The sequence below is a fragment of the Manacus candei genome, unplaced genomic scaffold, assembly GCF_025592945.1.
Source record: "Manacus candei isolate 608988 ecotype Guabito, Panama unplaced genomic scaffold, ASM2559294v1 h1tg000027l, whole genome shotgun sequence".
Lineage (NCBI taxonomy): Eukaryota > Metazoa > Chordata > Aves > Passeriformes > Pipridae > Manacus > Manacus candei.
The window spans coordinates 576,418-598,650 of record NW_026138075.1 but is presented as its reverse complement, the minus strand read 5'-3'; the positions used below and the strand labels follow the sequence as shown (position 1 = coordinate 598,650).

The 22,233-nt window shown below is 42.1% G+C and overlaps 1 protein-coding gene across 3 annotated transcripts in view; it reads left to right on the top strand.

Moving 5' to 3' along the window:
• Nucleotides 1-22,233, top strand: part of ECPAS (Ecm29 proteasome adaptor and scaffold) — a 61,096-nt gene that overhangs the window by 35,567 nt on the left and 3,296 nt on the right. For all 3 annotated transcript variants that reach the window (XM_051789512.1, XM_051789511.1, XM_051789513.1), the window contains 25 exons: nt 437-560; nt 1,509-1,654; nt 2,714-2,768; nt 3,554-3,668; nt 4,606-4,671; nt 4,844-4,961; nt 6,887-7,054; nt 7,886-7,965; nt 8,720-8,825; nt 9,378-9,425; nt 10,397-10,518; nt 11,571-11,721; nt 12,592-12,657; nt 14,522-14,611; nt 15,092-15,158; nt 15,802-15,893; nt 15,987-16,053; nt 16,261-16,452; nt 17,383-17,591; nt 18,049-18,092; nt 18,643-18,835; nt 19,454-19,598; nt 20,217-20,322; nt 20,479-20,567; nt 21,801-21,872. In XM_051789512.1, coding sequence (XP_051645472.1) covers nt 437-560; nt 1,509-1,654; nt 2,714-2,768; nt 3,554-3,668; nt 4,606-4,671; nt 4,844-4,961; nt 6,887-7,054; nt 7,886-7,965; nt 8,720-8,825; nt 9,378-9,425; nt 10,397-10,518; nt 11,571-11,721; nt 12,592-12,657; nt 14,522-14,611; nt 15,092-15,158; nt 15,802-15,893; nt 15,987-16,053; nt 16,261-16,452; nt 17,383-17,591; nt 18,049-18,092; nt 18,643-18,835; nt 19,454-19,598; nt 20,217-20,322; nt 20,479-20,567; nt 21,801-21,872 — 2,731 coding nt within the window. The remainder of the gene's footprint in view (nt 1-436; nt 561-1,508; nt 1,655-2,713; nt 2,769-3,553; nt 3,669-4,605; nt 4,672-4,843; nt 4,962-6,886; nt 7,055-7,885; nt 7,966-8,719; nt 8,826-9,377; nt 9,426-10,396; nt 10,519-11,570; nt 11,722-12,591; nt 12,658-14,521; nt 14,612-15,091; nt 15,159-15,801; nt 15,894-15,986; nt 16,054-16,260; nt 16,453-17,382; nt 17,592-18,048; nt 18,093-18,642; nt 18,836-19,453; nt 19,599-20,216; nt 20,323-20,478; nt 20,568-21,800; nt 21,873-22,233) is intronic.

Here is a 22,233-nt window from a genome sequence, read left to right as displayed (position 1 = left end):
AGAGTTTTCTACATCTTTTAAGAGATCAGCTTCTGGATGGAATTACAGGAGACTCTTACTACTACGTACTATTAACAAAACCACAGTAATTTTTGTTAATCACTGGCAGTCTCATTCTAACTGTTTTGTTTTCATCCTGTCTATCCAGTTCTTTCTTTTCACTAAGTTGAACTTTTGCAGAGACTACTCAATACTTTGTAGGAGGTATGGATTAAAAAAAATGTGAAAACTTTAGCTTTTACCATTCATTTTGGAGAGTTTGACCTCTTTTTCCATCAATTTCAGTGGGTCAGAAGCTCACCAAAATAGTGATCTTACTGCAAATTAGTGCTGAAAATTGGGATTGGGACAGGGACTGTGTGTTTGTATATTAATTACCAAAATTTTGATGTGCGTTTAGTTAGTACTGTCCTTAATGCCCTGCTGTGTTTTTCAGGCCAAACAAATAGAGCTGCAGTTCACAGTTGGTGAAGCCATTACCAGTGCTGCAGTAGGAACCAGCTCAGTGGCTGCACGTGATGCATGGACAGTCACAGAGGAGGAATATATCCCTCCTTCAGGTAGGCTTTCCTGATGTGGGGCCTGATTTGGGAAACATCTGGACTAACACTGGGCTCCATAACTTCACTTCTGTGGTGTTTGGTTTATAACAGTAGACATAAGAGACATTTTGTGTTTGTATATGGTATTATATACAGGTCATTTCACCTCTTCAAGTCCATCTGCTCAGAGGGTAGAAGACATTATGTCGTGGGCTGTTTAAATAGCTTCTTAATGAAACATAATTCATTGCTGCTTGACTCTGTATTTTTTTTATTTTTTCTCATTAGTTTGCCATGTTGGGTTAGTTCTTAGCATACACAAATCTTTTAAAGTGACATTTTGAAGCCTGCACTGGAAAATAGAGTTATAAAATTATATTGCAAGTGTTTTTCCAACACCTTCCAGTGATATGATTAAATGGCATTTCTGTGCAGTAAATGTAGAAATTCTGTGTAAGAGCTAAGGTTGTGTACTATTGGAATACAAGCATGAGAAAATGCTAGCTTCAAACCAGACAGGTGTAAATATCAGCCTCAGACCTGCAAACACGTGTTTTAATGTTGTGAGAGTGGTCTTAGATCTCTAGTGTACACAAAGCTGAGCATGTACAGCATGGGGTAGATACCGAACCCTGCCATTGCTCCAGAAATTTTTGAGTCCTTACAAAAAAAAAAAAAAAGTAGCACCCTGAGTCTTAGGCAATATAAATGGTAGCTCTTCTTGGCCACAGGCTCTGGAACACATTCATGAAGGGTTAGGACAACACAGTGTTTTTAGTAGGAGAAATACTTTCCAGTGACTCCAGTGAAGGCTTTTCCTAAATAAGCAGAGATTGAGGTGTCACCTGAGTACTCATGGACTTAATAGGTTTTTCATTGCTGCTGCACGTTATTTTGTCATTAAAAATGGGTATGAATGATTCTCAAAGCTCCCCTCTCCCCTCCACGTTTCTCTCTTTCATATAGATTTGAAAGTGAATGATGTGGTTCCCTGGGTCCTAGACCTTATTTTGAACAAGCACATCATCAGCCCTAACCCACACACTAGGCAGGCAGCTTGCATCTGGCTTCTGTCAATGGTGAAGAAGCTGAGCACACACAAAGCAATTAAGGTAAGAAATATGCCTTTTCCTAGCACTGGCTCCTTGTCCCTATTTTTGCTTTTTGCCTCATTTCTGTCCCTTTCTTCCCCTTCACTGCCTCTTTTCCTCCAGTGCTGGTGCCCTCCTTATTGAGGTCTTTTTGAGTCATGGGTTATCTTCTATGAATAGAGGAACAGACTAACTGGCAGATGAACAAGGCTGTTTGTCACCTTTGTAAACATTGACTTGCACTCAAGTCAGAGTAAGCTCAGCATAGATTGCTGTTGTAAGATGAAGTAGCAGTACATCTTCCCTTGGGAAGAAGAGGTTGGTGTCTGTATAGTTTCTAGGATTCATATTTGGAAAACATAAAAGGAGATCTAAGAGTGGAAGAAGGGGGAGAACTGGTCTAATTTGTTTCACATAGTTTATCACAACTTTGGTGCCTGGGAGCAGTTACGATGTGCTTCATGTATGGTGTATTTTTGGTACACCTTGGTGAAAGCCTCATATTTAAGGTGCCTGTCTGTAATGAGAGAGTGTGAAAGGTCCTATACAGGGACTTAATAATGCATTCCCAACCAAAATGTCCTCTCTCTGCATAGAGGTACTGGAGACTAATGGGACCATGTAACCATCGTGTGCTCTTCAGGTAATGATAAAGAGCTTTGGGGCAACAGGTGCTTTGCAAATGTAAGCTGTTACATGTAAAAACTTTTGCATATTACACTTACCTAAACAGTGCACCTTGTGAGGGGTAGCAAAACTCACTAGTTTTAAGGTGAAGAAGGCCCCATCTGGCTGCAAGGCAGATTTACGATGCACTGCTGCCAGGTATTAGGCAAGGCAAATAAAATATGGCTTCGTAATGACATGGTAGCTGTAAAAAGGTGCTCTACCATTAGCTGTTACCTTTTGTGAGTATCAGTCAGGCTGTTACTCACTAATCACAAAAGAAGGGCAGTTCTTGTCGTAGGTGTAGGTCAAATAAACAGCTCCATTGATAGAGTAGCCTCTTTTTATCTGTTAGGAACTTGCCTGGAGACCAGACAAAGGATCCAAAATAATGACCCTTTTCTCATCTTACAGTCTCATCTCAAGGATATTCAAAGTGCATTTGTTTCAATTCTGTCAGATAGTGATGGTAAGTACTATCACATCTTAAGAGTTGTGTCTTTTGATGGGCTTTTAACAGAATGGGGGGAATCTTTGAACAGGCAAAAAGTCAACTATACCCTCTCTGTCGGTCAGAAAGATGACTGTAGGTAGAAAAGTCCCATTTCTGATGTTAATAGGAATGATTTCTCTTCTAGGCACCACATGCAGAGATAAGAAGCACAACTTTTTTGTGTGTTTTGGTAAACAAGCACAAATATTTCTCTGCTTTTGCCCCTCCAGATTATAATAACAGAAATTGTTCAGTGGTGCTACTTCTGCTCTGCTTTGGGCAACAGGGTGTGTATCACAGAGTTCTGCATGGACAGGAACTCTGAGACCTCTTCAAACTAGCACATTTTGCTGCCTCTGATGGCAGCTAGTGGAAAGGGTGGCATCCAGCAATCTGTGCAAATCTCACCAAAGTGGAAGAGACTATTGCCATTAATGTTGCTGGACTTAGAGTGCCATCAGCGTGTCAGAATATCTCTGGCTCTTGGAACTTTCCTTGCTATGTCAAAACCTGCAGTAACAGTATTTACATGAAGATGTCACCTAACTTCATGGGGTTTATGCCTTCAGAACAAATTGCTGCTTCAGAATGCAAAGTTTGTGTCTTGACAGACTAGATCTGCTCTAAAATGGAGAGCTGTGAACCGCAGTACAGTGCCGCGTTTGCTATGTATTGATTTTGGTTGAACCTTGTTTTTTTAAATTTGTGTACTGCTTAATTACATGCTTACCTTTAATTTTACTTTGTCAAATCTCTTGCAGAGCTTAGTCAAGATGTTGCTTCAAAAGGTCTTGGGCTGATATATGAACTGGGAAGTGAACACGATCAGCAAGAGCTGGTCACTACTCTTGTTGATACCCTTATGACTGGGAAAAGGTACAGTGAACTCAGAACACTGTGGGAGAGTACTCTGAGCTATGTGTTTTATGGGAACAAAAGTGTTGTTTTTTTGTGGAAAGAGATGTTTTGTCGCCAAGGGCAAGCCAATATCCATTCCCAGAGAGTCAAATTGGGACATTTCTTAATTCAACTTAGATTTTTTTTGTGACTGAAGTTGTTCTGGTTTTGTTCCTTTCCACAAAGCTTCAAAATAATGTTTCAGTCCTGATTCAAGCAGTTCAAATCAGTTGGGGTTTGATTAGATTTCCTCCTTGCTGCATTGTGTAACTGCAGAGAACAATGACTACTTGCAGCAGCTCTGCACATCATGAATGTTGCGGAAGGGGGACTTGCTTGTGCCTGGAATGCACCTATTGCTGAGAAAGTGTTGTTAATGGTCACTTGTCAGCTTTAGTGGGGAAAATGCTGGTCTTAATCACTAGCCATGAGTTCTGTGTTGGTCAGTGCTGGAAATGCTCTTTAACAGCCTACTGTTGTCTTAACCTGGTGTGGGTTTGGCCACTGTGAAAAAACCTAGGCTGGTAGTGTAGAGATTCATTGGTGGTAAACAGGAAGAAACTAGATGAATGGGAATGGTATTTTTATATTTTGAAATAGAGATTTGCAGTCCATTATATGGCTGTCTGAGCAGAAGTAAAAATCCAACATTCAGTGTTTTGACTTTTTACCTTCTGACTGCACAGCAAAACTCTCACTTGCTGCAACTCTCCTTAACATTACAGATGACATAGGTTAATGATATGCGTTGCAATGTGTATGGCTTTGCACAACTGGATGTTCTTTTGTGGGATTGGAACTGAAAGAATGTCAATTTACTGAGTTAATAAAGGAAAATAAATTCCTTGTTCTATAGTGTGCAGTCTGTTCCAGGGTAGAGTTTGGTAAAGCTAATACTGGACCTCTTTTCTATCAGAGCCAAACATGAGATGACTGGAGAAACTGTGGTGTTTCAGGGTGGTCTGAGCAAAACCCCAGATGGGTAAGTTTACTGACAGTTTCAATACAGACACAGTCAGTGCTGAAACAGTATTCCTTTGCTTATAAATCTGCTTCCTGAGCTTTTTGCTCCTTCTTGTTCTCTCAATTATTAGGTATTGTAGTATTTGTGTAGCTAAACATAGTGACACTGATTTCCCTTCTACTTTTTAAAGTCAAGGTCTTTCTACCTACAAGGAGCTTTGTTCACTGGCTAGTGATCTTAATCAACCAGACCTGGTGTACAAATTCATGAACCTGGCCAACCATCATGCCATGTGGAATTCTCGGAAGGTAATTCTCTGCTTTCATACAACTTCCATTCCACTGTGAACTCTGGAATCAACAACTGCATTTCTCTGGCTTTGGTTACATGTTTTATGGATAGCTGCATGGAGAGGGTGTTGATGCTTTGGTGTCAGGACAAAGGCAAATTTACCAGCCTGAGAAAAAAAATTAGGATTACTTGAAATCCTTACAAAACATTGGTATCCGAGTGTTCATATAATCCTAAGTCCCCCTCTGAATCAACTGTGATCCTTTCCTTTTATTTTTTGAATGTGCTTAGAAGACAGGTCTTAGTGTGTTCAAATGGTGATAATGTTTTCAAAACTGCATGAATTTTCAGATGCCAAAGTGACCCTAGTCACAAAGAGGCAGAGGAAAAAATAATCAGCAGTCGGTTGCTAAAAAGCACTGTTGTTGAAAGTATCCTTTTTTAACTGAAGTTCTGAAGTTTTGATATTTTAAAGCTGCTGGGACCTTAAACAAAGCTAAAATACTGTGGGATCCACTTCCTGCTGAAAAAAGAAGCATCATAAATTTGAAGATTTTAGTATACTTCAGAGCTTTAACATGGGGACTCTCTGCACTAGCTTTACAGAAGCATGGAAGAATTTATTCTGTCTCTGGGAGCAGAAAGAGCACCTTTTGTGTGCTTGCATGCAGAAGACTCATGTAGCTGCCTCTGCTATACTGCACTTTTTGTGCTCTTCCATGCTTGCTACCTAAGGTTTTGAGTCTCTGGCAACACCACTTAGTGCAAAAAACAAGTCCTAGCCTTAATCCAGAGTCTGGCAAGTCAGCAACATCTTTCAAGGCTTCCTTGTCTTTGCACCAGGACTTCAGAAGCACGAGAACATAGAACATAGTTAGTTTCCTAACCCTTGTGGAATTTCATCAGCCAGGATGAGTCCAGAAAATCCACTCAGCAAGTGTATGCTGAGCTCTGGCATTTGAAGAATTTACCAAGTCACTGAAGTTGAAGGGAGTATCTGAAAGCCTGTGCTCTAAACCCCACAAGAGCTGGGCAGAGCCCGCTGTTCAGGGCCTTGCAGGTGATGCCTTCATTTTCCTTCTACTTTCCCCAGCTTCTTGCTCTTCACAGCAGGGGTCATAACGGAGAGTGTGGCTTTATTGCTCTTGCTTGACTAAACTAACCCAGACAGCACATCCTGTCCTGTGAAATCCCTAGTGTGGGGTTTTGAGTGGCAGCTTTCAGTACTGCAAGTCAGGAAACATGAGTCATTAGAGGCAGTCACTGCACTACCTGCATTGAGTAATTTCTTCTTGGCCTATCTGGCAAAATCTCATGGGATTTCATAGGCAAGCATCAGTTCCACTGTATTAGAATTGACAGTGGAACTGACAGTTGGAGAAACAAGAGATCATAGAAGAATGCTTGAGTTTAAAGTAAATATGGACAGATGAAAAATTATAATCCTCAAAAATTTGAGATTCTAGAGCTAAAGTGGAGTTGTTTTATTTTTAATTTTTCCATTCCTATGTTATTCTAATTCTTATAAATGCAGCAGAGTTTTAGGGAAGCAGTGGCCCAGCTTCACCAGTTTTGCTGACAAAGAATCTTTTGAAAGAACATATTTAAATCTTCATAGTTTTAATTTACCAGTACCACTTTTGCAAATGAGGTAGGTCAATCAGTGTCTTGAAATAAAGATTGGAGAGAAGGAGAAGAGATTGGAGAGAAGAAGAAGAGAGAGAAGTAGTACTATGTTGTCTACTGAGTGTGATTGTATGCTTGAGATCACTGGTACTGTAGCACTGAGGATGGGCCAATTCTAGTACCATTTTAGTCCTTTTGATTTGGTCTAAATCTACACTACGTCAGTCAAGTTTGCCCCTGACTGTGGTTGCCCAGGAGCAGTAACTGAGTGAGTAAGCAGAGTGGTTTAACAAATACTCCTTTGTCATCATTTCAGGGAGCAGCTTTTGGTTTCAATGTGATAGCTGCCAAGGCTGGAGAGCAGCTGGCTCCATTTTTGCCCCAACTTCTTCCCCGGCTCTATCGCTACCAGTTTGACCCCAACTTGGGCATTCGACAGGCAATGACCAGCATTTGGAATGCCTTGGTCACTGACAAGTCTGTGGTGAGTGAACAGTACAGTGGGGGGTGGTACGTTTGCTGCGAGCCAGCAGTGTGTCAGAGATCCTCTTGGGGCAGTTGGATCTTGTGCAGAAAGGGTTAAGGTCCTGTCCTACAGAGAAGGAGGTGTGTGAATCCATGGATGAGCTGGGCAATGCGCAGAGGTTTTGCACTGCCTCTCGTATGTGAAACAATATTGCAGACCTTGTTTGTGCAAGTATTAAAATTTATGGTTTACTTAAAATGGAGTCTTTCCACACTTTGATATTGCTTTGATCTTGCTTATGATAAGCTCTTCATGAATCCTTATGACCTAAGATGCCTTCCTAAACAAGAGCATCTAAATATAATTCCTCCACTTGTAAGTGGGAGGAAGCCCATGGAGGGAGACTGCTCCATCAGTTTGAGGAGAACTCTTCCCAGATATATTTCAGGAATAAGTGATTTTCATAAGATGCCCTTGCTCAGGTTCTGCAAGGCTTGGAATGGGGTTTGCAAATATTTTCTCCTAGGAAAGCTGCTCTTAATGTGAAATCATTCACTCTGATCCCTCATCAAAGCAAAATTGCTTCTCATGGGAATACATATTTGGTGCTGCATTTTAACAGTGCAGTTGGTAAAGGCTTTGAGAAACTGCTTAAGTGCTCAAGCAGTGCAGAGAAAGGCATGTCTAAAGCACAGTTAGAGTAAGTTTGCACAGCTCTGGCAAGAAGTAGTTCATCTGATGTGGCTGAAAGTAGGTTGTATTATACAAAAGGACTCTCTTTTTATAGACTATAGGACAAGGATGCATAGCCCATGCTTATTTCATGATTTTTCCCTTTTTTAATAATAGGTTGATAAGTACATGAAGGAAATTCTCGAGGATTTGATCAGTAACTTAACAAGCAGTCTGTGGAGGATCAGGGAATCCAGGTATTGCTAGAAAAAGTATTAGATTTGTCTTTGAACTCTGTTATTTTCTCTTCTTCACCATAAACTTATTAGCCTGGAGAAGCTGAGAGGGGAAAGAGGACACATCCATTCATCAAGATAGAGGCCAGCTTTGTAGCTTGCCTTTGAAGCGTGATACAATTTTGAAGCTATTTGTGTAACTGAGCCTAAAATCTTTCATTGCATGTAGCTTGATACTAAGCAACGTTTGAAGAATGAGTTTTCTGGTCAAAAAGTTCTTGCCTATCCTTGGTCCTGAAATATTGCTTTCTCTTAGAATTGTCAATATGACAATTGCATATTTGGCAGCAGGATGCCATTTTTAATAAACCGCTTTTTGTTTTTAATAGTTTGTGGTGACACTCTATTGAAAACTTTCATTTTAATTTCAATTCCAGACTTTATACCATTTTGTTTTCTTCTTATCCTGTACTTACAGAGAAGAAATCTAAAACAATTTTATAACTGGAATGTTTGCAATAGCAATTTTCACCACAGCAGAGCCTTTTTCATTTGCTATCAGTGATTTCAGGTTTTACCTGAATGACTGAACATTTTTTTCTCTGCTAAAGGAGATGATCTTTTGATAGAGTAGATTTAGGGTTTAGGGAAAATAAAGAATGTGAAACAGTTGTCATTTTTTTAACCATTTACTTATATTTATAAACATAGCTATGTATATACCTATATCAAGTTAAGTATGCTGTGTGAAAGAAATAAAATTCCTTGTTTGCAGCTGTCTGGCACTAAATGACTTACTAAGAGGAAGACCTTTGGATGACATTATAGACAAGCTTCCAGAGATCTGGGAAATCCTGTTCAGAGTGCAAGATGACATTAAGGTAATGGAACTGAGAATTGAACAGGAATCTTCCAACCAAAAGTGGTACAGTGATCAAGCTCTGAGATGTTCAAAGAGAGATTCCCTGACAAGTCAACTTGAAGCAAGTGGGAGTTTTGAGTATTAAGCAGAAGAAATTCAAGCTCCTTGCAGTTAAAATTTCCATGCCACCTTGGAAATTCTGTATTTGAAATGTTGGGTTTTGTTCCTACTGTGCTTATTCTTGATGATTCAGGATTTTTCCTGGATATAAAATAGTTCCCAAGTATTTCCTTAACAATTGAATATAGAAACATTTATTTTGGGCTGCTTGTGTATGACTTGCATATATGAAGTCAGAGTCTTGGGGTCCTTCTAGGTTTGATCTGTGTTAATGTGTTAATTGTACCAGATATTCAGATGGACCAAAGCCAAAATTTCTTTTAAAGATGTTATATTAAGTATTGGCCATGAAGATAGGTGTGTCAGTACTAGTGTTACACTTCTCAATTAATATTAATCATTCTATAGAAGAAATAAAAATAGCAGCAATGATTGTTGACTTCTCTTTTAGGAGACTGTGCGAAAGGCAGCAGAACTAGCCCTAAAAACTTTGAGCAAGGTAAAACTCTTATTTCATCATATGCACATGTAGCCAGGCATGTATGGTTATGATGTCAGGTAATTGTTCACTGTCGTATCTGCAGGAGTACTTGTTTACCATAGTCTGTTATCTTGAAAAGGTCTCTAATGTAAGATGCAGTTGTGAAAATCTGAATAGCCCTAGATAAGCATCACCACATACTGCCCTGTACTTTTGTTGATCTTGGTGAAGTTCTGTTGCTTGTGGATAATGTGATGTTAAGTTCTGTACAAGCAAAGGAAGGATAAAATGAACTGGGGTTTTTTAGTCTTTGCCGGTTTTTCCTCATTTAGGGGTAGGATTTCTTTTAACTTCAGCAGTTGACCTAGGCTGACTCATCTAGTTGACCAAGCCTGGTAGAACCTCAGTGGTATGCAACAGAATAATGGAATATGTTCTTCACTGTCTAGTGCCGTTACTGACAAGATTTATTGGGTGTAGTACACATATCCCTTAATATTTTGTTTGGTAGTCCTGTAAAAAAGTCACATTATTTGAAATCACAGCCTTCACAATGCATGACATTTTAATGCTACAAGTGAGGATCTGGTCCAAAAATGTTGTCACAAAATGTTGCAATTGCAGAATCTGTTCTGATCTGGCACTTGCTGCTCTACCCTGTGGAATGGTTGAATCCCTGTGGCTGAGATAGGCTGTCCTTAGCTGAGAAATCATTTGATTCATCTCTTCATCCAGATTCAGGTCAAGGCCTGTTAGGTTCTTAATATGCGTTTTCTGGAAGCTGACTGTAGTTGAAACCTGTTTTAGGGATGTGTCTTAGGATTTAAGTACCTTTTGGAGAGGAGGATGAAGGTGTAACAGCCTGGATTTGGCTTTCAGCAGTTTCTCTAGTTGCTGTTGCCGCCTTCTGACTGAAGGAGGAAGTGCTTTAATGTATCTGAGGGGGAGGTCTGTACATGTTTGCAACGCTGATTCTCACCTGTCCCCAGGTCTGTGTGAAAATGTGTGATCCCTCTAAAGGAGCAGCAGGTCAGAAGACGATAGCTGTGTTACTTCCTTGCCTCCTGGACAAAGGCATAGTAAGCACAGTTGCTGAAGTCCGATCTCTCAGGTTAGTTTTGTATCATATAAGTTTGCCGGGAGTTGTGTCCTGATTTGTCCCAAAGAGACCCAGCCGAGTTGCAGAATGTTCTTTGTGTTTGAAGTGACGAGTTGTTTCCCAAAAGAACTTTCCTGCTGAGTCGTTTCTCTCAGAGTTTAAATAGCAGCTCTGAGAACTCTGCCTGTCTTTGACAGTATCTGGCCTCTCTGCAAATGCCCAGGTTCAGTTCCCACCAGGAAGTTTTTTTTCACAGCAAACTGATCTGCAAGCTGTGTGCTCTGCTAAAGCTGTCCTTTGGGACTGGCATATCTGTTCTGCATGCAAACGAAAAATCCCATGGTAGTTCTTCAAACAGCCAGGTCTGATTTCACAACTGGTTGTGAGTATTGACAGTTCACATCCCAGATGAGACCGCATTTGGTCATGCTGTTCAAATACATTTTATGTCTTGTAACAGTTCAAGGTCCTTTGATGTGTAGGGACTTTATATGCTTATCAATTTGTAACTTTGTTTACTCCTTCATTTGCTTGAAAGACAGAAAAACTGGGGTGTAGCTCAGTGGCTCAGACTTGGAGTGTAGCTAGCTGGTCTTTGCAAAAATACTTACTAGTAAGGTAAGACAGCTCCTAACAAATGATAGTGAATATTTCCTGAGGTTTTTTTCATCCCTTCTGAATATATGAAAACCCTTTGTCAAAATGCAGCATGAGAGACTTGGTCGGTCTGCAATTGACAAGTGGGATTTGAATAGATCATTGTGAACTCATTTTTTCTTGGACAGAAACAATGGATGTCTCTGCAGTGCCCAGCACTTCTTTAAAACATGAGAATGTGTTATTTTTTTGTACATCTGTCTGCAGTACTGTCTCTTTGTTTACTTTGGCCAGAGTTTGGCTTCGAACATCAGTTGGAAGCTCAGGGCTAGGTTATGACTTTGCTTAAGCAGAAAAATACACATACTTTTGTTTGCAGGTAGGTTTATATTGTTGCATCTGGATCACAGTAGACCAGTTCAGTCTGTGTGTTTCTCTTTTGACCTTCCCTTTAATTTTTTTTCCAGCATTAACACTCTAGTGAAAATCAGTAAAAGTGCTGGATCTATGCTGAAACCTCATGCACCAAAACTTATCCCAGCCCTGCTGGAATCCTTGAGTGTGCTGGAGCCTCAAGTCCTCAATTATTTGAGTTTTTCTGCAACAGATCAAGAGAAAGTAAGTGCAGCTATAATGGGAAAGTATCAACAGAACAGAGATAACAAAGATTTAAGCTTCATTCAGTAAACAGAAAAATAGCAGATCTAGTTGAGAGGTGTTCAAAGATGCAAAGAGAAATAACTATTAAATTACTAAATTGATCATTGCAATATTACTGGACAAATGTGGGAGGTTTTTTGAAGGATTGTGGTTTTTTTTCTTTTTGTTTTTTTTTTATTATTCCCTAGACCACTACACATTTCAGAAAGTAAAAAACAATCTTAGTAAAAGCTGTTGTCAAATGTCACTGCTGTTTTTCCCAAGGGATTAACTTCAGGACTTCTTTTAACTTAAATTAGAAGGTATACAATAGCGAAGTGTGCTGGAGGTGGATGTTGTCAGCATGGTATCCTTTAATCTTTCTCAAAGAACCATATTAATTTATCAATACAGTCTTCTGAGGAAGTGGTAGAAACCCACTATTCAGAAGCAAATTTAGCTTATTTCATTGTGGAGAGGGAAAAGGGTAAAACTTAGCACTTTGCAAATGAGAAGAGAGTGAACAGTAGTTCAGAGTGGGATTTTTTCCCCCCCTCTCCCCTCTCTCCATCTTTCCTTCCATCTGTTGGTTTTTTTCCTCATTCATGTGATATCAGAACTGCATGGTTTAGCTCCTGTACTCCAGCTAGAACATCTGTCTTCATCTGAAAGGGGAACATTCATGGACTGTAGGCATAATTGCTTTCTGTCTGTATGCATCTGAAGTGGTGTGAGGTAGTGAGTTACAGCTGATGTTGCCCTTTCCACTGTTTTCATGTTGCATTTACATTTTGTTTTGCTTGGGGTTTTTTACTGGTTTTTGGTGGTTTTTGTTGGTTTTTTTTTCAGACTGCAATGGATAATGCCAGACTTAGTGCTGTTAAGTCATCTCCCATGATGGAAACCATTAACATGGTAAGTTCTTGTTTCAGAAGGATTCCAGTGTAAAATATGTTGTAGGAGAAGAGTAGGAATTTAAATGGGAGCTTTACAGAATACCTCTACAGTGTTCATTTTATTATCACATCTCCATGTGGCTGTCCACTTCCTTTTTCATGTACTGACTTTTCATCCTGTCACCAGTGCTTGCTCCTCAGATCAGTTGTGAGTAGTCTTGGCTCCATTTGGAGTTGAATGGATTGTTTTTCCGTCTGAAGACCTGCCTACTTTGAGGAAGAGGGCATCCTTCAAGTGCTCTTCTTTGGATAGGGGCTCAACTGGTTCTGGATTATGCTAGCTAACATTTGTCTTCGTCTCTGGCCCACTATTCCACAACCAACTTCTCACCTGGGCCTCCAACTGATGATAGTCATTGTTCTTAAGGCACAAATGCTGTTCAGCCATTGCCTTGTGGTGCCTTGGATATCCCTACCTAGGCCTTGCTGATGCTTTGGTGGTGGAGATATTTAGGGAAAGTGTAGATATCACTGAATGCAGAGTCAGCTGCTGGTGTTTGGCACTGTAGTTTCCTGCTGCTGGAGGAGGAGTTGCTGATGCCCAAATGCTGTGCTGGAGGATTTGTCCTGCTGGAACAACCTGTCCTCTGTAAGAATCTGCCCCTTCCCAAAGAAAAGATCCCTTTTTTCTGCTCAGGCACTGCAAACAGCCAGGGGCATGTGGGCAGGTAGGGGTTTGCTGAGCAAGTTTTAGGAGAAGCATAGCCAACGGAGCTATTCTTTATTTATTCTCCTTATGGAAAAATAAGAACAGTGAGCCCTCTCGTACAAAACAGTATGTGGAGCTGAGCTTTGGTGTCAGCTGAAAGCCTTTCTATAAATAGTGTGCAAAGTGGTTGGGAATGAAAGGCTCTATGTAAAAGTGCCTCACTGCCACCCCACAGGCTGCAGCAGCTGCTGCTGTCCCTCCTCCAGGACATACCTCTCCTCTGCCAGCTCTCAGGGAGCAGTTGTGGTGCCCTGATTATTGATTGGGATTTCCTAGGGGAGGGGAGAGATAGTAATGTCTTCTCTGGAGTAGTGTGAAGATGTCCTAGCTTATAAGCAACCTTCTCTATATTCTGGGGCTGGCTGAGAGATTATATGGAGTATTCCCTTCATATATATATGAAGGGAATACTCCCACTGGAGTATTACCAATGGCAGAGGTGGCAGTAACAACTGATCTGACTTCTGAAGCTCAGAAAGAGTTGCCTTCATTTAGTATGCGATCCTTGAATTTGCTAGAGATTGGATCTCCCCTCTGCAGACAGTGTGCTGGTAACATGAGGCTTTCTATTTTTGCCCAGTGGCATTTTTAAGTATAGCAGGTTAGAAATTATACCAGTAATATCCCTCTTGTACCCTTATGTCACTTATACAACTTATTTGTCTTGACCTGTTTAAAAACTGTCTTGGCTGGTTTCATTTCATTGTCTAGTTTAGATATGTTGCTGCTTTCTGGTTTCAGACAGTTGGGGAAATGTTGGGGTTTGTCCTGAGATAAGCACACCTCTACAGCTCTTTCTCTCTCCAAAATGAGTTCTTGCTAGTTGTTACTTTCAGGTTTTCTGAAGGGTTGGAGTGCAGGAGTACATCAATTCCAGCAAATGATGATTTTAGCCAGGTCAGCTCAGCAGACAGGTGGGACAAGAGAAGCTCTGTGTGGTGGAAGCCACTTTGTGGTGGCTTCTTCTCATAGTGCAGCAAACTCACAGTTCAGCTGAGGACCAGCTGTTAGTGCTGAGGCAGTCTCAGTACACCAGCTTAAATCTGCCACCATTACCTTTTTGTTTTTGTTTTTTCATTTTTTCCCCTCTTTCTCATCCCTTGCCTTTCTCTAGAGCTTGCAGTATTTGGATGTGTCCGTCCTGGGTGAACTGGTTCCTCGTCTTTGTGAACTGATCAAAAGTGGAGTAGGCCTTGGCACAAAGGTATGTCTTTGGTTTTAATAGTTCAGTATGAATGAGACCAAGCTGTCACTTTAAAAGACATAGTCAAAAGAACTGTATTTACATTGACAATTCTCTGTATTCCCTTCTTCATCTCCAAATGGAATAATTTTTCATCTGAGTCCCAACCCACTACATCACTTTTCTGAAGGTGTGCTGCCCTAACCTCCCCTGGACTACATGGCTGCTGTGACACTTGAGTGCAGAAGGTTATTCTTGATTGTAAATCTTCCAGGACCATGTGTCTTGAGTGTGGGTCCTTTTTCACTTTCTAATTCAATTCTTGTCATTCATTTTTTACAACCTGTTTTACTGTGTCAACCCTTGGCCTATCAGGGTAGAGGCTGAGTGGGTCTAGATCAGGTCATACAAATGCATATAGTACTCCAGCAAGTATTAACAGTAATAACCAGGAGCTAATACTGTTTTATCTTCCCTTTGTTTTCCTTTGCAATCTTCCAGGGAGGCTGTGCCAGTGTGATTGTGTCATTAACCACACAGTGCCCTCAAGACTTAACACCTTATTCAGGTAAGGTTTGTTTCCAGTGTCAGGTTTTACAGGTGCTTTTTGTTGCTGTGGTATTTCCTCCCTTGATTTTATCACATGAATGATCTTTACATGTGTATCTTGCTCAGAGAGCTGTTTGAAGTTACCTTTTTTGTTTGAGGGAGTGGGTCCTGGGGGTGTTAAGTACCTCACCAAGGTGGAAGAGGCAGAGGAAGGAGTTGAGGGAATTCACTGGCACCCAGCAGGAACAGACAAAAATATCTCTCAACTCTCTTGGAGCAGACTAACAATCCCTGTGTTAGTGCTTCACTGTCAATAAGCATTTGTTCCTCAACTTGAGCTATGGGAGCACCATAAACAAGGACTTTGCCTCATTGGGTCTCCTTTTTGCAATTTATTGTGATTTGATAGTAGAAAGAAGGTCGCCTTTGTGCTGTGAAATAGAAATAAAGCCGAAAGCATGATCAGCTGGGTGCTCACGTATAGGAACATTATCAGTCAAGGTGTGCAAAACACTAGCACTGGTTTAAGCATGAGGACCAGACAGACCTATAACCTCACAAATATGCAGTGAGGAAAAAAAACGCATAAGTTCAGGCTATTGTAATTCTTGCCATAGCAATAAAACATGATACTTTTGAGAAAGCAAAGTCTCTTCCAACAGGCAAACTTATGAGCGCGCTACTTAGTGGCCTGACTGACCGCAACAGCGTGGTACAGAAGTCCTTTGCCTTTGCTATGGGGCATCTAGTCCGGGTGAGTTGGGGTTGGTTTTAGGTTTTATCCTGCTCTTTTGCTGGTGGGTTTTTTTGAAGTGTGGGAGTGATTTGAGTCCCTTCCCTCTTACAGACTTCCCGGGACAGTAGCACTGAGAAGCTGCTGCACAAACTCAGCAGTTGGTACATGGAAAAGGAAGGTACGTTGCTTTTGGAGTATTCAGTGCAGAAAATGTTCCTGGCAAAAGGTAGTAAAGAAACGTTTCTATATTGGGATGCTTGGCTGAGTAATTCCTATGCATTGGTATACAATACTGTGCCTTACTGTGCTTCCTAAGAGGCAGACCAAGCAGTTAAAAGGATACTCCTGCTTCCCAGTCATAATGTGGCTTGTTTTGCTCCTTCAGAGCCAGTTTACAGAGCAGGCTGTGCTTTAACTGTGCATGCTATGGGACGCTATAGCCCAGATGTACTCAAGAACCATGCCAAGCATGTGCTGCCATTGGCTTTTCTTGGAATGCATGAGGTTCCTGAAGAAGAGAAAGGAGAGAAAGAGAATTCTGCCCTGTGGACTGAAGTTTGGCAGGAAAATGTACCTGGTAAGTTGTGTTAAGATTTGTAAAGCTTTTGGGGAAACATGGGGCAAGAAATACCATGCCTTCTGGAATTCTATTTTGGAAAATAGAGTTTTGGGAGTAAGATTTGGGAAGATTTTTCTCCATTTTCTTCCTTGCTGAAAATTCTTGGATGAAGGTTAGCTTCTCTGGCTGTATATAAAATAATTACAAGCGTGTTGATCACAAGGATGGACAGACAGAGTTGGAAGAAGTATTTTAAGATTGTGAGACACTGTAATATGGCCTTGATCGTGGTGCAGATATCTGGACATCTTTGGAAATTTTGATGCTAGCCTTTAAGGGCTGACACACACTCTAAAGTTACAGAGCCTGTGTCTCTGGTTGGAGATCTCTCTGGTAATACCTGTGGTTTTAACTTTAATGAATGAATCTATGCTATAAAAGGGCTGTTCTTTCTGTAGAGGAAGATCTGGATGCATGATAGAATTTTTTTGCTGGCTCCTTCTGTGATGTGATTTCAGATCTGGTCCCTCAGTCACCAGGAGCTGCAAAAAGGTTTTCTAGTGACCTGTTCTTGAGAAGATAAAAAAATCCTATTCCTTAGGAACAGGCTAACACAATGTCTAGTGTTTGCTATACGGAAGTAGTGGGCTGAGCTCTATGTCTAGATACACACCAAAGATTTTCTTTGGAAGCCCCTAGAAAGTGAATCCATCTTCAACTAGCCTGGGAGGAATTCTTCACCCCTTTGCCTGAAGTAGGCTTGTCTGATGTGTTTCATGGCCAAAAACCCTGAGAAATCTGTAACTACTTGTTTGGGTTTTGTTTTTAGGGAGGTGGGGGTTAGGGAGTTGTTGTTTGTGGGTTTGGTTTTTGGTTTTTTTTCCTAATAAGATCAGATTTTTGTTTGATTTGTTGCATAATTACAGTTTTCCTCCATTTGATGTGCAGGTACTCAAGGTGGCATCAGACTGTATATGCAGGAGTTGATAACCATCACCCAGAAGGCTCTGCAGTCCCAGTCCTGGAAGATGAAAGCCCAGGGAGCAGCTGCCATGGCATCAATTGCCAAGCAGACAGGCTCCCTTGTGCCGCCACATCTGGGAATGGTGCTCTCCGCCCTGCTGCAAGGCCTGCCAGGGAGAACCTGGACTGGGAAGGTAAAGAGGAAACTGTCAGCTCATGGATCACTGTGAGCCCAGTACCACGTGGCCCTTGAGTCAGGAAATACAATGTTCTGTGCTGCAGAGCAGCACCTGTGAGAACTTACAGAGTCTGCCTTTTGCCCTGCATTTAGCAGATGACACAAATAACAGGGAAGATAAGGAGGTTGTTTTAGGAGTTAGACTACTTCAACTGCACCATATTCTAGCTTTGAGGGGTACTAGCATGTGCTCAGAGGCACTGCAAGGCCCCTTTCTGCTGCCAGTTCAGTGCAGAGTGGAAGCCTAGTCCTTTGCAGCCTCTACAACAGGAATAGGAGGAAACAGACAGACATTGCTTCTCTCAATTGGTGTCATGGGCATATTTCCCCACTACCTCTTGCAACAGAGTACAAAGGTTTTCCCTGTGTGGCAGGACTGCCATTTGACTGTGTGTCTGTTTTACTCATTGCAGGAGGAACTGTTAAAGGCCATTGCCACTGTTGTCTCTGCCTGCAGGTAAGTGTCTTGAATGAGATGGTTCCCTCGGGATCTGAGATCTCAAAAAGGAGATTGTTACACGGTGTTACTGCCTAATGGAGTGCTAAGAGACTCTGGAAAGTTTGTGATTGCCATTCTGATCTGCTATCAGCATGTGAGAAGTCCTTCTCCACTTTGCATATCAGTGTATGGGTCACTGCTGAAAGCTGGGAGGGGCAAGTTGTGCTTCAGAGAGACCTGCAGAAGTGGTTGATTTAGGGAGGAAGATGATGTTGAGAGGCCAGAATTGCTATGAGGAAAGAAGAGACTAAGGGGAAGGATGTACACTGTAAAGGGAAAAAGAGTAAGAGGTAGAAGGGTAGTGAGGGGGCAAGTGCTTTGGAGCATGTGAGAGAAGAGGAAAGAAAAACAGAACAAAGAGCAAGGAAGAGCACCAGAGTGTAACTTCTGTTACAACTGCTAGTAGGCAATTGAGTGGCTGGACATAGGAATGAATTCCTATCTGGGAAAAAGTTTTTGGAAACAGAGTATCGTGGGTCTGATAGTTCCTATGTGCATTGCATTTCAGTGCAGAGTTGCAGAAGTCAGTGCCTGGTCAGCCCACCATCAAAGATACTGTCCAGGCCGTCCTGAAAGAATGTCTTAAAGAGAATCTGAAGTATAAGCTGGTGGCGCTGCGCTGTGCAGCTGAGGTGCTGCAGGCAACAAAGGAAGACCGATTCCAGGAACTTACAGAAATCATCTTTCCCATGATAAAGAAGGTGACAATTCAGCTTCTTGAGTTTTCTCTATCAAATCGAAACACCCAAGTGGTGACAGGCCAGCTGATGCTGACCATGTACCAGGCTTCTCCCCAGAAGGCTGCTGGTGTGAGGAAAACCCCACACTCAGCTAGGTCTTTGGTGGGGCTGATACCAGATTGTTGGTGAGCCCTGGGGGGTTATACCTGTGCTGCCCAAATTCCAAATTAGCCTAACTGTTCTCTAGACAGAATCCTCCCTGTGGTGTCCAGCACTGCCCTGATGCAGCATTAAAAGTTAATTTCTGGCTGCTCTACAGCAGCAAGAGACTCCTGGGAAGCCGTGTAGGGTGCTTCTGTTTAGTGTCATCAGAGCTTTACAACTCTGCGAGTGGGACTCGTGTAGCGCAGGCAGATGTTTGAATGCCAGGCCACAGAGCCTGTGGTGCACTGCCACAGGCTGCCAATGGCGCCTGAGCCACCAGTGGCCCCAGCGGCCTGTCCCCATCTGTGTGGAGGCACAGGCGGGGTACAAGGACTGGTGTGTGCAGACACCAGGGAAGACTGAGCTGCACTGCAGCGTGTGCCCAGCCTGCCTTCATCCTTCTGTCGATCATACCTTCCCCCGTGGCCTCCACAGAACTCTCTGGAGAGCGTGGGTGCAGGTTTCCCAAAGCATGATGAAGAGGACGAGGACACGAGGGAGAAGGAGATGCAGATGGAGTCCCTGATCTGTGCCTTCGAGACCCTGGGCAAAGCCTGGCCAAGGAGCCTGGAGACACAGCGTAAGTCTGCTAATGATGTGCAGAGCAAACTGTTTCCTCTTAAAATAAAAAGTGGGAGGGAGAGAGGAACCTAGAGATCATGTGGGAAGTGAGGAGGCTTTCGAGAAGATGTAGGATCTTGCTGCCTGCAGCTTGCAAGATTTTCAGTGAGAAAGCTGCCCCAACAGCTTTCCTGCAGAGTAGCCCATCCTTGGGGAAATTCTATTACTTTTGTCCTTAATTCACTTCACAAAAATGTTCTGAGTTTGCAGACTTGCAGGATGCCTGAGGTGGCCTAGCTGATGAAAAGCAGCCTAGTTCTGCTGCTCACATTTATGTTTACATCAAAGCCATAGAAGATAGAGGAACTGGGAATATCTGAGAGGGGCAGGGAGGGGAAAAAAGTTGTTTTTATTAGCATGGCAGAGTGTGTAATGCAGCTGTTTCATCCTCCAGCATTTGCATGAGTGAGTTGATATGGTGAAGATTTTCAGGGTCACTTGTTACAGGATATTGACCTGGTCATATGCAGTAACTAGCTTGATGTCACTTGGAGAGGAGCACCTGGGAAACAGACTAGGAAGTGTTTACTTCTGCCTTTTTCTGTGGTAACACAATGATAACCTTATTTTCCTGTAGGTTGCTATCGCCAAGAGTTTTGCAAGTTAATGTGTGACCGTCTGAAACTGAGCACATGGAAAGTGCAGCTTGGAGTGCTACAAGCCATGAATGCCTACTTTCAAGGGTAATTCTTCTTTCTGCAATCCACTTCAGTGATTTGTCTTTTCTTTCTTGCTTCAAACTGTTTAATGAACTCGAGGATGACACTGGATTCTTGGAGAAGTTGAGCAGACTTCTTTCTCAGTGATGCAGGGTGCCTGACTGTTTTTGCATTTGACAGGCTAATGCTGTTTGATGAGGAACACTCCGACCCCGTGGCTTTGACAGAAATACTGTTGGAAACCTGTTCCTCTATCACCCATTCTTTAGGTAAATGGACTTTGTCTTGGTTTATGATTGATGATGAGTTGCTTGTTAATACATTCCTCCTCTGGGGGTTTGGCTGGTAGAGGAAATGCAGAATAAGCATAAGATGTCAGAGGTAACATTTTGCCCACCATTGCACTGGATTGTGATTACTGTGACATTGCAGTAACAGTTTGAGACTGTACTGTGCAGAGTGCAGTGCACAGAGAAGTGCACTCCTCTGGTGCAAGAGGGCTCTGAAGGGGGAAAGAAAGGTAGACAGCAGACTGTGCAACCTCTCAGAACTGCAAATCAGAAATACAGTAATTTTCTTCATGCAGAAGGTGGACCCCATGTAATCAAGCTATTCCTGATTTAAAAAACCACATTTTTCTCCTCCACAGTTCAGGCTTCCTGAACACATATGCATTATGTATCCAAGATTATAGTATCCAGGAGATACCCCAAATTTTCTCAGATAGCCGGTGCATGAAGCTCCAAGGTTTTGAGGCAGTTTGTGCTCTCCCTGAGCTGGATGCCCATGGGGATACAGGTGCTACCTGTGGCATGTTGACAGTCATGGGGCTCTTCAGTACTTTGGTAGTGTTCCCACTTGTCCTATGACTGTAATGGTACCCTGGATCACATATCTGCATGTGGCTCTTGTTTCTGGTGTGCCTAAAGGCAGCACCTACTTTAGCACTAGCTACCAATTCAAACATCCCTTCAGAGAAGGTTTCTTTTAGATATCAGTCCTCATGGAATGAAGATTATTAAGGTGAGTACCTTGATAAGATTTCAGCTCAGAGACCAAATAACTTCTTGTGACAAGCTTGTGCTTGATGTCATAGGGTTTATCTACCCTCACCTAATGCTACTTGTTAACATTTGTATGGTCTATAGCCAGTACAACTCCCCAGAAGAATGGTGTTATGCACAGTTGTCTGTGATCACACTACAGCTGTGCCAGTGTTTTGTTCCCTTCTGGCATGTGTAAGGAACAGGAGCTGTGTGGTAGTAGCAGAGGCAACACACAAAGTTTAGTTGACTTGTCAACCTCCAATTGTTCACTTTCTGCCTTTCAAATGTGCCTAACTGGGGAGCACTGCAGACTGACAGCACAAATGAGAGCTCAGTGAACTGTGCTAATAAAAGTGGTCTGGGACCACAGTGGTGACTGCATTTTGTACAGTTAGTGTGCGTTTGGTTCTCAATGTGGTTGTGGGCTTTCTTGTTTGTTTTCTTTAAATCCCTTAGAAAACAAAAGCTACACGTCCATAAGAACAGAAGCTTTATCTGTGATACAACTGCTGCTCACCAAACTACAAGGTGAGACTTTTTTGCTTGCCACCTGAAGAGTCACAGCTAAGTAAAAATGGCCCCTGGCTGTGTGGCCTGGAACCGTGGAGAGATGGCCTTGCCTTTTGCTTGCAGCACTGGGTGATTCTGGGGCAACTGGGACTTGGGAGTTGGGGAGGGCTTGAAGTAACAGGGGCTGATGTCAAGGTCTAAAAAAGTACTGTTGGTTACTCCTTGGATGAAGAAAATTCAGCAAGGAGGGTCCCTTGGGGAGCACATGGAACTGACTGAGCATCTTGTCAGATTCTGCAATATGTTCAGTCTCCAGAGAGGAGGGAGCTTCTGTTTGTTCCTTTATACCCTTTCAGTGTCAAGTTTAGTTCCTCACTGT